Consider the following 13,906-nt stretch of genomic DNA (forward strand, 5'->3'; position numbering starts at 1 on the left):
AGAAGATGAGTTAGACTGAGAAATAACAATTTGCGATAGGCTAAAGTTCAGTGCTTATCTGTGACTTATTTAAGGTTGTTGAACAGAACAAAGTCATTTTCAGTATTCTAGAAGTAATTTGCCAAATTTCTAATATTAAAGATCTGTAGTTTCAATGCCTTTTAATTACAACCTAATTTGGTCACAGAATGTGACCAAAAGAGATTATAACTTTCATGCCCTGAAAGTGTTTTCAGCAAATTGAAGTTTGTTCTTTTAAAGTCATGCAAATATTCCTTCACCTTGCTGCTTTACTTTTCTGAGGAATCATTTTCCTAAAAGAAATTAACAATGATCAATATTGTAAACTTGATCCCTTTTAGAGAAACAGTGCCTCATAGAAGGTATATGAGCAGGTATTCCCACACGTCTTTAGAGACGAATTTAGAAGTTTTGGTAATGACAGGTATTGTTCGGCTACCCACTGTCATGTGTGATTCCTTTGGGAAAAGAACCTGAGAAAGAGTGATTATCTTGAGTCCTTAAGCGCCCAGGCCTGTGTTGAATAACCATTAGGCTAACAGACAACCAACATCAATGCTGTCTGTCTAACCCCATATTCGCCTCTCAAATATTACCATCAGCCTCTTGCTACTTATTGCTTGTAGCATATGCACCACTCCTCATGGTGGGTAATTTCCTGTGGTCCTGGATCATCTTATTACTAAAGGACTCATTCTACTGACACAACATTCTGTATTTTCTCACATTTTCATTTTAAAAACCTTTCACTTTTGTTCCCATCCTCATTCCACAACTCTCCTTAAAAGGGTACTTTCAACACTTTTTGGCTTTTGCTATTAGTAAAAATCAGATTATTATTTGATACTCTGATTTTTATTGTAATCAGACGTAGTCAATATGTCTTTAGACTATTTCAAAATGCAGCACAATTCAACCAGCAAGTATAAACACACACACACACACACACACACACACACAGGATGACACTGTCTAAATTAATTGCTCACCACACTAAATGCCTTCTATTGGTAGAGGTCAAAGTTGCTTTTGGCCTGGAGCTATGCAGTAGCAGAAGTGCACAGAGTGGAAGTTCAAAGCACCTTGTATGGTTAAAACACACTAATTAGGGATGTGAAGACTGGGCTCTTCCTCAGGGCTTCACCGTCTGCTGGTTAGGACCCTCTGAGTAAACCTGTTTACATCCTAGAGTCTCGGTTTCCTCACCTTTGAAGTATTATATACTTTCTGATAAAGTGAATTTTAGGATTAAATGAGTAAATGTAATTTTAGAAATGCCTTTTAAATAATAACTTAGAATTCTAAAAATGGGTTTTTAATAATTATTTGCAACATTTTATTCAGTTCTTCTAATACCTTGAGTTCAGCTTCTAAGTTGGTGAAGTCATTGCAATCTTCATTGCCAGGCACCCAATCAGGGAAAAAAGCCAGTTGTTCTTAAAAATGTCCTTGATGGAAGGAATGAGAATTAATTTTATTGAAGCTTTACCCTTGAGTATATGTCCTTTAATACTCCCTGCGGTGAATATGGAAGTTCAGTGGCATGTCAGAGTCACCAGGCTGTCTCAAAGAGAAACCCTTGTCTGATTGTTTGAATTGAGAGCTAAAATTGGTGTTTTTCTTTTTTTATGAACTATCATTTTAATTGAAAGAATGACTTTGGTATTTGGAAAATCTTTTCTCAAAAATCAAACATATCAGCCTTTTACTTTGAAAAAAAATGACAGAGTTTTTGTTGCCAAGACCAAAAATTTGAGCTTTTAAACAAAAATTAGAATTGGTAAAGTTGAATTTATTACTATGAGTGTTCCCATATTTAGACTGTTCTGTTGATGACATCAGTGATGATATTAATGAATATGCATTTTCAGTATTGTATAAAATGTGTCATCATTTGGAAGACCTGCATAACTCATATTTCCCAAGTGACTGAGTTATGTTACAAAATCATAGATGCAAAAAGATTCGCTAAAGTATAAGATAGTGCATTGTTTTATGTGCCAAAACAAAATCTTGCAGTTGACTATAGTTAAATCAATGCTACTTTTTCCAATAGGTTATTGTTTTAATTAAAAACAGTAATTTCTCATAGAAATGTTAACATAATGGTTTTACCAGTATTCTTCTATTTAGAGAGAAAATACATGTTTTAAAATTTCTCAATTTCTATATGAAAACTGTAAACCTACATCTTATAGTGATAATAATATAATAAGAATACAAAAGCTAGCATTTATCGATCATATGCTATCCAGAGGTCAAATGCTTAATATGTGTATCTATAATACCACTTATTGTCAAAGTATTATTTTGATGTAGAAATGAGGAAATAGAGGTAACAAAATCAATGACTTACAAGTCATATAGCTAGTAAAAAAAAAGTGTTTCCACTTCCTATGATTATGTGTACATTTTTAATGTTTTGATTTTAATAACCAATATCTTAAAATATTTTTCAGAGATTACTGCAATGACCTTAAAATATCAGATAATAACACTGAATTTCTTTTAAATTTCAATGAGTTTATTGATAGAAAAACTCCAAACAATCCATCCTGTAAGTATGCACTAATTCACAATAACTGTTTCAGTGTGGTCAAATCCTGGTTCAGTTTAATTTGTTATGTTGGTTTGTTTATTTACTTTATAAAATGTTAATGTCAATGGTAAAATTTAACAATATGACCCTAGTAAAGAAATGTTATTACATTATTAAATGAAATCAAAATTCAAAAGCCAGAAAATAGATACTTGCAAGTGTTTAGGATATGCTTACCTTTGCTCCTTTCAAATTTAAGAAGCTTAATTTTGAATGATCTTTTGAAGGTTTTTCATTGCATTGTTCTTGCTATTTAGAGAAAAACAAACATATAACACATATTTTCCAATTTATATAATGAGTTTTACTATGAATAGAATAAAAAAACAGTATTACTTAATTGTTTTCTTGTTGACATTCTATTTTGATCACAGTTACCTTTGTAATTGAAAATATGTTTCTATATTTTCCCATTTTATGAAGTAAATAAAACTGGGATAAAAGAAATTTTAGTAGTCTTTAACTATTACATTTGTCTTTTAGAGAAAATTTGCATCATTATACTATGAAACTTGATAGAGATTTATGAATTCTTAGCTTTTAAAACATTTAAAAAATCTTAACTATTTTTCCTAAAAATTAAAATAATTAAAACCAACTAAGATTTTTCAGCCTAATCTCACCCCCCACCTCTTGTAGTAATAGCGTAATTAAAACCATATGTTCCTTACCTGAATAAAATGAAATGTTGATATGAATGAAGTTTCAGGGGCTACTTACAGGTTATTCACAGCATCATGGGCTTAGAGCAGAGGATCCTGAAGAAAAGGATGAAGAAAAAGTGTTTCTAAAATGTGTATTAATTTGACCCTTGATTTTTATTATCTTTCCTTCCCATTACCTTTGAACTTGAGCTGATAGGATCCTTCACTAATATCAGTAGATTCCAAAAGCTAGTCTTGGAATGGAGATGGTGTGTGATAATTTATGTTCCTTGGCCAAAACAAACAGAAACCTATATAACTATGTATTATTATAGTTATATATAGAATTGTCCATGAAATGATGATAGTTTGAAATCACTACACAAAAACAAAAGAGAATACTATTTCTTCATTATTTCTTGATTGGCATATTTCATATATCTTGTTAATGCAGTTTTAAAAATAAGTTGCCTCATTTAGAATTGGCTTTTCCACTACTAATTCTGTCCATAGCCTAAAAAAAGTCAAGGAAAGATGAAAAAATGCAGAAAATAAATATAGGATTTATTTTAAAATTCATGGAAATATTTTTCATTCTAAATTGCTTTTAGAAATAGATAATATATTTGTCTCATTATCTTAACTTTAAAAGTATGTGGGTGTCATTGAGGGTCTCCTTTTTCTGTGTTAGGTAACACAGATTTGATAAATCGGGTCTTGCTGGATGCAGGTTTTACAAGTGAACTGGTGCAAAATTACTGGAGTAAGCAGAAAAACATGTAAGTATTGTTCTTATTAATTAAAAACTATGTCCTCCTTTTCAGTTTAGCATCTTTCTGGGGAATGTCTGGAAATAAACATCAAATTTAAAGTTTATCTTTAATAACAATTTATTGAGAAAATCATTTTGCCATTGTTGACAACTTGCATTTGCAGTTGTGGGTGTATGTGAGGAATAACACCTGCCATTACTCAGCTTTACATACAGTGTGTACACTGACGTGAATAGGCATGTTTGTGTGTGCTTCTACATGTGGTAAAATAGGTTTCCTACCATGTACCCAGTCAAGAAGCTGACAGATCTGACGATGGTTCTCATTTACAGTCTCTCCTCCACCCATTTCCAATCAATCATCAAGTGCTAAATATTTATTCTAACAATGTTTTCCTCTCTTTATACACAAAGTCCCAATTCCAGTTTTTAAGCAATTGCAGCAACTGATTTTTATGCCTTTAATACGTCCCATTCCTCTACCTACAACAGCCTCCAGTCTATATTCTCCATGTAACTACCACTTGCCAGTCTTACTTTTAAAATGCAGTTTCAATTCTAGGCTAAAGGTGACACTCTCCAACATGGATTTCAAGATCATTCGTGAGCTGACCATTCTTAGAACTTTGTACTCAAAACTTGACTTCCTATATTTCTCACCTTGTGCCTTTTGCTTTTATCACACCAGATACAATCACTCTTCACTAGCTTTCTCTGTCATCCCTGTTAACTCCTATTCCATCTTCAAAATTCAGCTGTATTATTCTTTTCCTATGATATGTCTTCCTTAAGCGTCCTTCCTTTTAATTATGTATTTCTTAGATGTCTTAACTATTAAAACATAGTTGCATCTATTGATATATTTACTTTGGCTACTTTGGCTATCTGTATTTTAAGAAATAGTTTTATTTATCTTTGTATCACCAACACCTAAATCAGTGCCTTTCAGAGAGTAAGTTGAATAAAATATTTCCTCCTTCTGTCTTCTGTTCCAGCAAGGGAGTGAAAGCTCGGTTTGTTGTGACTGATGGTGGGATTACCAGGGTTTATCCCAAAGAGTAAGTTCAAATAACATCTGTAAAAATAAGTGCATTACAAAAGACTACGGCAAGAATCTGTTCATTACTGTATGAGGAAGCCATTCTTCAGAGACTGATCATTATTCATACATGAAGTTGTAATCATTGTTTAAAGTATTTACAAAATATTTCATTTCTTTAAAAATGCTATATGATTCTTCAGTAATGTATTTGCTTATCATACATATTACATAATTTAAGATATTTTAAAAACATGGTTCTCTTTGTACAAACTAACCTAGTCAAATGAACATAATGGTTATAGCCTATGAACTATATTTGAATAGCACTTCATTGTTTTCACTGTACTTCAATGAATCTTACCTCTGTTATCTTCAGAACAGTCTATAAAGTGGGCTGGGCAGGCTTATTAATATTAATTGACCTATTAACTGACTTGTCCAGAATTACCTTGTTAGTAATTGGCAGAGTAAAACCTAGGAGTCAGTTTTTTCTATAAATTCAATGCTGATGTATCACTTAATAATGAGTATCATATACCCCATCAATTACCACTAACTTGCGTGGGCATACCTGAGATGTAGACATATCTGTAAGTTTTGGTTTTGTTCACAAAGGGAAAAGTAGGTTATCAGGTAGATAAAAGACTAAAAATGATGAGCCATTTCCTCCTTAGGGCTGGAGAAAATTGGCAAGAAAATCCAGAAACCTATGAGGACAGCTTCTATAAAAGGAGTCTTGATAATGATAACTATGTTTTCACTGCTCCCTACTTTAACAGTAAGTATTTCTTGGAATTTAGCTTTTAAAATTAAAAAATAATAAATTATTGCTACTACTTGCATTACTCCCCCAAAATATAAGTTAATTGTTCAGAATAGTCATTATTAAGTATACATGATGTGCTGACATTGGAAAGACAGAAGCATCTATTTAACTGAGGAGGTAAAATGCATCCAGTAATGTAGAAGCAGCTTATCTACAGGCATGCATAATACTAGAAACATGTAGATAAACCTTCATTTCACAAACTGAAAATATATCGAAATGCTTAATTTTTAAAAATGTAATTAATCGATTTACTGCACTCTAATTAGTTTGTTAAATATATTAAGTATAGGAATTAATAGTAGCCATATTTTAAAATATATTATTGTTATTTCCCCCAAATTTTCTAATTTAATTACTCAGCCTCTCTGGGGATAGATATTATTTATCCTCATTTTCACAAATGGGAAAACTGAAGTTCAGAAAATTTTAGAGTTTTGTCCAGGGACATTATCTTCTAAAAATTCAAAGGCAGTTTGGGAATCTAATATCAATCTTTCCACTTCAGCTGCCTTTCCAATATTTTAGCAAATGTCATGAAGCAGAGGTTTGGCATACACCCATTGCATTGTGGAATGCATGAGGCCAAGCTGAATAGTTCACATCCCAAAGGCAATTAATGCAAACCAATTCATGGACACTCCAATTACCCTGGCATAGCATATACCTGTGCTAGATTAGTCATGTATTGAAAGAAATTCAATATTATTTGATTTATCTAGATAGGTCTTTTTTCCACCTTTTTTTTAGAAAGTGGACCTGGTGCTTATGAATCAGGCATTATGGTAAGCAAAGCGGTAGAAATATATATCCAAGGAAAACTTCTTAAACCTGCAGGTAAGCATATATATAAATATATATTATATAGATACACATGACCAATATTAATGTGACCTAATATTTATATTAAAAAATGGGCAATGCTTATCAGAAAGTTTCAACCAAAATACAGACAGACAAATGTTTTAAAAAATAAAATACAATCCCTTCTCTTTGAGGTTGGGGATAAAATTAAATTGGTAGTATATAGAGTTGAGGAATTTTCTAAAAAGTATATATGTTTATATGCTGTTGGCACAAATTTATGGAGTCCCTTTAGTGTCATATGTAAAAATTATAAATGCTGGATTGGTCCAGCAATCCCACTCAAGAAGTCCAACCTGAAAGACAGTTACGAATATGCAGAAGGATACATGGCCAAAGATGTGAATATTTGTAATGATGTGAACATGGAAAGTTTAGTTTCCGTTGTTGGGGTGAAAAGATAAATTAAAGATAAATTATGGCAGAACTATGCAATAAAAAGTATTTTTAAAAAACCTTCCAATAAAGTAGGTTGAAAATAACTTTTTTTTGTTAAAAGAAATCAAACAAAAGAGTTTATAAAACTGAAGATTAATGGGAATTGGAAGGAGGCTGGAATGAGTAGACAATAATCTAACAATTATTATTTTTTCATTGTATGATTCAATGCTGTTTGACCATTTCAAAGAGCATGTATTAGGCCACCTGGAGAAGGTTCATAAATTGCCTTCCTACTCCTGAGGGCAGTTTTATCCCTCAGTGGCTCAACTACATAGTTAGATTCACTCCATCACTTACTAACCAATACACCCTTCCTTCATTTGCTCAGTTGCTTTTATTCACTTAATTATCTCTCAGACACTTTATCATTCTTCCACTCACTCAACCGTTCATCTTCTCATCTAGTCACTCTTCAGCCAACATTTCTTAATCACCTATTGCATACATTGCTTTGGCCAGGTTAGGAAAGCCTCCTAAGACATTCTATTTGAATGACCTTATATTTATAAGGCTATTCTTAATACTATCACATTTTTTAGCTTAGCAGCTATATTAGTTAATTGGCCAGGTTGTGGCAAATGAATAAGCTGTTTTGTGACTATAAATGAAGTTTATGTGATAGATGAAGAGCTATCAGCATTACTTCTTAATGCAAACCCCGAGAAATATCTCTGTAACAAACATTATATTCAATACTATTATATAAATTACCTAAATTATCATGTAGCAAATATTTATTGCAGCTAAAATTACAGTCTTTTAAATTAATTCAAATACACTTTTCAATGTATAGCTGAAATTAAATTGATTTCTTTTAGATTTCCTTTAAATCTCAAGAAACTCACACTTGCCTGCCAGGAATTTTTAAATATGAGAAGAAAAATTGATATATGAGAATCATATGTATATTTTTTAAAGATATATGTCCATTTTTCTTTTATGTATTTTTCAGTTGTTGGAATTAAAATTGATGTAAATTCATGGATAGAGAATTTCACCAAAACATCAATCAGGGATCCGGTAAGATATATATTTTTTTAAATTATTTTACTATGTACTTACTCTCAAATGTAAAAAAGTTAAAAGTAAAATCTTATACAGAGGCTAAATTTTCAGTGCCACTACACTGAAACAAAATTATGAATTCCTTTTTTTTTCAAAGATTTTAAAAATCAATAAATATAAAAAAAATTTAATGTTATCGTTTCAAATGGTAGTGTAGATAAGTATTGCTATTTTCTAAAGATAAAATAATTCTCTTTTTTATGGGCTAGCCAGGGGTGGGCAAACTTTTTGACTCGAGGGCCACAATGGGTTCTTAAACTGGACCGGAGGGCCGGAACAAAAGCATGGATGGAGTGTTTGTGTGAACTAATATAAATTCAAAGTAAACATCATTACATTAAATGGTACGGTCTTTTTTTTTTTTAGTTTTATTCATTTCAAACGGGCCAGATCTGGCCCTCGGGCCGTAGTTTGCCCACGGCTGGCTAGACTGATGTTTAATCTTACTTTTATACTAAATTATTTTGATTTATAATTGCAACATGGTATTAATATGATACAATTAAAATTCAGTTTTACAAAATGTGGTAATAATTGTAATTTTGTCTTTCAGTGTGCTGGTCCAGTTTGTGACTGCAAAAGAAACAGTGATGTAAGAAAACTCTTTAAAATAAACATTTTAACTATAATTTTTTAAAAAATATATTTTATTGATTTTTTTAGAGAGAGGAAGGGAAAGGGATAGAGAGTTAGAAACATCGATGAGAGAGAAACATCAATCAGCTGCCTCCTGCACACTCCCCACCGGGGATGTGCCCGCAACCAAGGTACATGCCCTTGACTGGAATCGAACCCGGGACCCCTCAGTCTGAAGGTCAACGCTCCATCCACTGAGCCAAACCGGCCAGGGCTTAACTACAGTGGGGCCTTGACTTACGAGTGTCCGGACTAACGAGTTTTTTGAGATACCAGCTGTCTCTCTGCCGATTTTTTGCATTGAGTTGACAGAGTAATTTGAGTTAACGAGCTCCTTAAGGAGCTCGGTCTCGAACGAATTAAACTCGTAAGTCAAGGCCCCACTGTATAATTTTTTATTGTTACTCTTGCTAAGATTTTATGATTAAAAAAGATGCAGGAAATTCAAGTGCTAAAAAAATTAACTATGAAGTTGTGAACTACTTTAAATCCTATTTTTTAAGATTATTATATTATGGGAAATTATAATAAAGGCATATCAATATGGACTGTATTCTCTTCTATCTCAATTCTGTTAGATTCTTTGTACCTATGAATCTTTACCTCTATTCCTGGGTGGGCATTTTCTAAACAAGGTATACTTACTACTTATCCATGCAGGCTTCCCGCATCTTTTGCATTTCCTCTAAGTTTATTCAACACTGTATTTACAATGATGAGAAATTGTGTTTTTTTTTACTAAACCTAAGGATTATATAATTTATTATGAAGTTCCACTAACATGGATTGAATTTTACATTGCCTTCTATTTTATTTCTGTTTGAGAGTTTGAAAAAGCAAATGTGGACTTTTTTTTGTTCAAAAGCTGAAGATGCTTTAAGAATGATACTATATAAACTATTCCAAAAAATTAATAAGGAAGGATGAATTCCACTCTTCTGGTCATCTTATCTGTGTGTATATTTCCCAAGGAAGCAAGGGGTTTATATCATCTGATCACTTCTAGTCATCAAAATGATGTCAATAATTTAATTATTTTTGTAGTTTATCCATTTTATAGAGAGTTTGTAAACATTGATTATGGGAACTATGTTTTTAGAGCAAAGGTTTTGGCAAGCTGCTTCCACAGTAGGAAAATGGAATGCCCATGTTCCCAACTCTGAAAACAGTGTTTCAAATTGTGGTTTTTATATAATAAAAACTATTAAACTGATTCATGCATATACACATGATTTCAATTAGGTGGGAATTTATGCTATATTTTAGGATTAATGATTTTTTTCTGTCACAGGCATTTCTTTTTTTGCTTTTAAATTTTAAATGATCCAACCAAGTATTTATAAATATAGCGGCACCTGCTTTTAAATTTTAAATGATCCAACCAAGTATTTATAAATATAGCTCTATCCCCAGACTGCTCCTTTTTTTAAGTCTATGAAACACAATTACTAAAATTCATTTAAAAATATTTCTATCAAATCTTAAACATGTGCTTAAAATAATAAAGTAATTATACATTAAATATTTTGATATATTCAGTTTACTGAATGATTCAGATGATTTTTGGAGTGGCAAAAGGATTATTTCTGATTTGTTCTTATGATTTGTTAAGACTAAATTGACAGTTTTAACTGGATTGATAGTGATGGAATATCAAGCCCTGGGGGTTTGATATGAATCTATGCATGCCCTTAATTTATTTAGTAAGAATCTCTTGAGGATGTGTACATGTATGGAAGTAATGATAGTATAACCTTATAATCTTTCTAAAATGTGTTAACTGTTATTTTTATTTTTATAGGTAATGGATTGTGTGATTCTAGATGATGGTGGCTTTCTTTTAATGGCAAATCATGATGATTATACTAATCAGGTATGTACCTTAAAGTGAAAAAGAACTAAGGTTTCCAAAGTATATTTTCCTAGATCAACATTACAATACTCCTTCATACCATAATAGAAATTGATGAGTTGTTTTATTTTTGTTATAAATTTTAAAGTGTTTAATATGATATAAATCATTAAGATTTGCATCCAGAATATAGGTTTCCTTATGTTTGTTAGTTGAGTTTACTTTCTAATACTCAAAGTAATTAAAACATATAGTTAAGGATCTTAATATGATATAAACTTTTTTTTATTTTTGATCTCTCAGAAATGTAGAATATTCCCATGTATTAAATACTTATCAGTTGATAGTGTCTAACTTAATATATGGCTGCTTTGAAACAGAAGTTTCTAATCCCAAATTTGTAAATTGCTAATTGCTTCACAGAAGATTTTGAACAAAGTAGAATTTTTTGTCAACTAATTTCATTTCTGAGTCTACATTTGTGGCTTCTCTTAAAAGAAAAAGAAGGAAAAGATCTCTCAACAATGACCGTTTTTCCTACCTGACAATGTTTATGGGCTGGAGTTTAGGATTAAACCTCAGGGTAATCCTCTAATACTTGGAGGTTGCTCCTGTGGTTGGAGCTCACTCCAGTTCATCACAGTCCCTACAAATTTCTTTCCCAAGTCCCATCCATTTTTCTTATTTGTGCTATGTTTCTCACCCTCAGGAGGCATTTGGTTGTCCTTAATGCTGAATAAATTGTTTCCACTCCTTCTACAGATATCACACAGAGCTTTTGAGTATTGAATTAAGCTCATTTGCATTCTATTGGAATGCCAGATCCTGGTTTTAAAACTCCCGAGTAATTTTAGTACAGAATTATTTGTATTATTTCTTTTCACTGTACTGATTCAGGTATTAATATTTGACTTTAATTTGCAACTATTATTTTTTTCTGTGCAGATTGGAAGATTTTTTGGCGAGATTGACCCAAGTTTGATGAGACATCTGGTTAATATATCCGTCTATGCTTTTAACAAATCCTACGATTATCAGTCCGTGTGTGAGCCCGGTGCTGCCCCCAAACAAGGAGCAGGGCATCGCTCGGCATACGTGGTCAGTGAGAGCCAAGTCACCCCTCCCTCTCCAAGAGACACTCAGTGTGGATGAAAGCACTGACTTTTTTATCTTATATTTTCCAGCCGTCAATAGCAGACATATTACATATCGGCTGGTGGGCGACAGCTGCTGCCTGGTAAGTCAAAATTCTATTTTTATTGGTAAGGAGAGAAAGATGTAAATAGTAAACAATGTGATGAAAACGTGGATTTTGTGACATGTAAATAATAATTATGGGAATTTTTTTATTCCCAATAACACATATTGACAATATGTATTTATAGCCCTAACCGGTTTGGCTCAGTGGATAGAGCGTCGGCCTGTGGACTCAAGGATCCCAGGTTTGATTCCGTTCAAGGGCATGTGCCTTGGTTGCGGGCTCATCCCCAGTGGGGAGTGTGCGGGAGGCAGCTGATTGATGTTTCTCTCTCATTGATGTTTCTGACGCTCTGTCCCTCTCCCTTCCTCTCTGTAAAGGGTCAATAAAATATATTAAAATATATATATATATATATATGTATTTATAAATAGTCTTTCTAAGTGATCCATGTAAAGCTGTTACAATCATTCCATTTTTTATATGAAAATAATGTTATGCTCATGCAAGCGCCAGCCTTTCCAGAAGCTTCTTTTTCCTCTGGGACCTTTGAAACTCTTCATTTGTGTGTCTTCCTTATAGGATACTCAATTCCTTAAATTGTAGGTGTTTGTATCTCTTCTATTTATTGCATTCTGTATTCCAGTTGGATGTCTTCATCCATCAAATTCCTGACATAATGACTCCTCTTTCCACCCCTTTACTGTTCATACAAAGGCTGGCATAGTTTTAAAGGCATCTATCATCTTGCTGAAATGGATCTAATCCTTTCTTTTCACTGAATCCAACCTCCTTCACCCCCTCACCTATAACCTGCCACCTATGAAAATGAGACATTTAAACTGCTTAGTGAGGCACTGTGGGAAGTCTGAAAGATCAAATTTGTCATTGGTTCTGCTTAGTCAAGTAACTGCACCTCCTGTTGTGTCTGGGATCCATTCTCTCCCTCCCTTCCTTCCTCACTGTCACTGTATTTCTTTTTTATCAATGCCCAGCTGTGTATTGTCCTAGCCTTATTCCAGGTAGGTTAATCTCTATGTTCATTTGATATTCAGGCTTTCCCAGCTAAAATTAGATTATAAAGTAGCAAAGATTTTTGAATAAAAAAATACATTATTCTGGGGAAACAAATTTGTAAAAATTGGTGCTTTCTGTTGTGAAAATGAGATTTCTAAATCTCATTTTGAGCCCTAGCTGGTTTGGCTCAATTGATAGAGTGTTGGCCTACGGACTGAAGGGTCCCGAGTTTGATTCTGGTCAAGGGCACATGCCCGGGTTGTGGGCTCAATCCCCAGTAGGGGGCGTGCAGGAGGCAGCCAATCAATAATTCTCTCTCATCATTGATGTTTCTATCTCTCTCTCCCTCTCTGAAATCAATAAAAATATTTTTAAAAATCTCATATTGATTCTGAAATACTTGATTTCCTTTATGTTATTTTCTGGCCAGAATATCTCACCACCACTTTTTATTTTTAACACTAATCTCAGTTCCAAATAACTCTATACTAATATTTGGCTCAATTGTCCTTTATTATAAAATTGAAATGTTCTATATGCCATACACACACACACACACACACACATATATATATATATATGTATATATATGTATATGTATGTGTCATATGTCACACTGTGTATTTAAAAATATACTCTATATTATAAAGTAAATAGTTTATAAACCCATGGCACAAAGTCATTTTTGTTTTGTTTTTTTAGGCTTTTTCTTCTACCTCAGAGCTTTAAAAACTAAAAGAAGGAGAAAATACTGACTGTGAAACCCACACATTGAAATACTGATATTCTCCTGCTAGACTTACCACTTCTCCACAATCTCATTTCATATTATATCTCTTCACACATGTGTCCCTCATTTGGTCCTACACACCCTGACTTTTTCAACAGAAATAATGTATAATGTTTTGTACAATTTAAGAATACTTATA

The 13,906-nt window shown here is 32.6% G+C and overlaps 1 protein-coding gene across 1 annotated transcript in view; it reads left to right on the plus strand.

Moving 5' to 3' along the window:
* Positions 1 to 13,906, plus strand: part of CACNA2D1 (calcium voltage-gated channel auxiliary subunit alpha2delta 1) — a 377,680-nt gene that overhangs the window by 341,276 nt on the left and 22,498 nt on the right. Inside the window, 10 exon segments of the mRNA XM_023753781.1 lie at positions 2,481 to 2,578; positions 3,956 to 4,043; positions 5,032 to 5,094; positions 5,753 to 5,856; positions 6,655 to 6,741; positions 8,162 to 8,229; positions 8,828 to 8,866; positions 10,712 to 10,783; positions 11,708 to 11,860; positions 11,947 to 11,999. Of these exon segments, the coding sequence (XP_023609549.1) occupies positions 2,481 to 2,578; positions 3,956 to 4,043; positions 5,032 to 5,094; positions 5,753 to 5,856; positions 6,655 to 6,741; positions 8,162 to 8,229; positions 8,828 to 8,866; positions 10,712 to 10,783; positions 11,708 to 11,860; positions 11,947 to 11,999 (825 nt within the window).

This window comes from Myotis lucifugus, unplaced genomic scaffold, assembly GCF_000147115.1.
Source record: "Myotis lucifugus unplaced genomic scaffold, Myoluc2.0 scaffold_51, whole genome shotgun sequence".
NCBI classification, from domain to species: Eukaryota; Metazoa; Chordata; class Mammalia; order Chiroptera; family Vespertilionidae; genus Myotis; species Myotis lucifugus.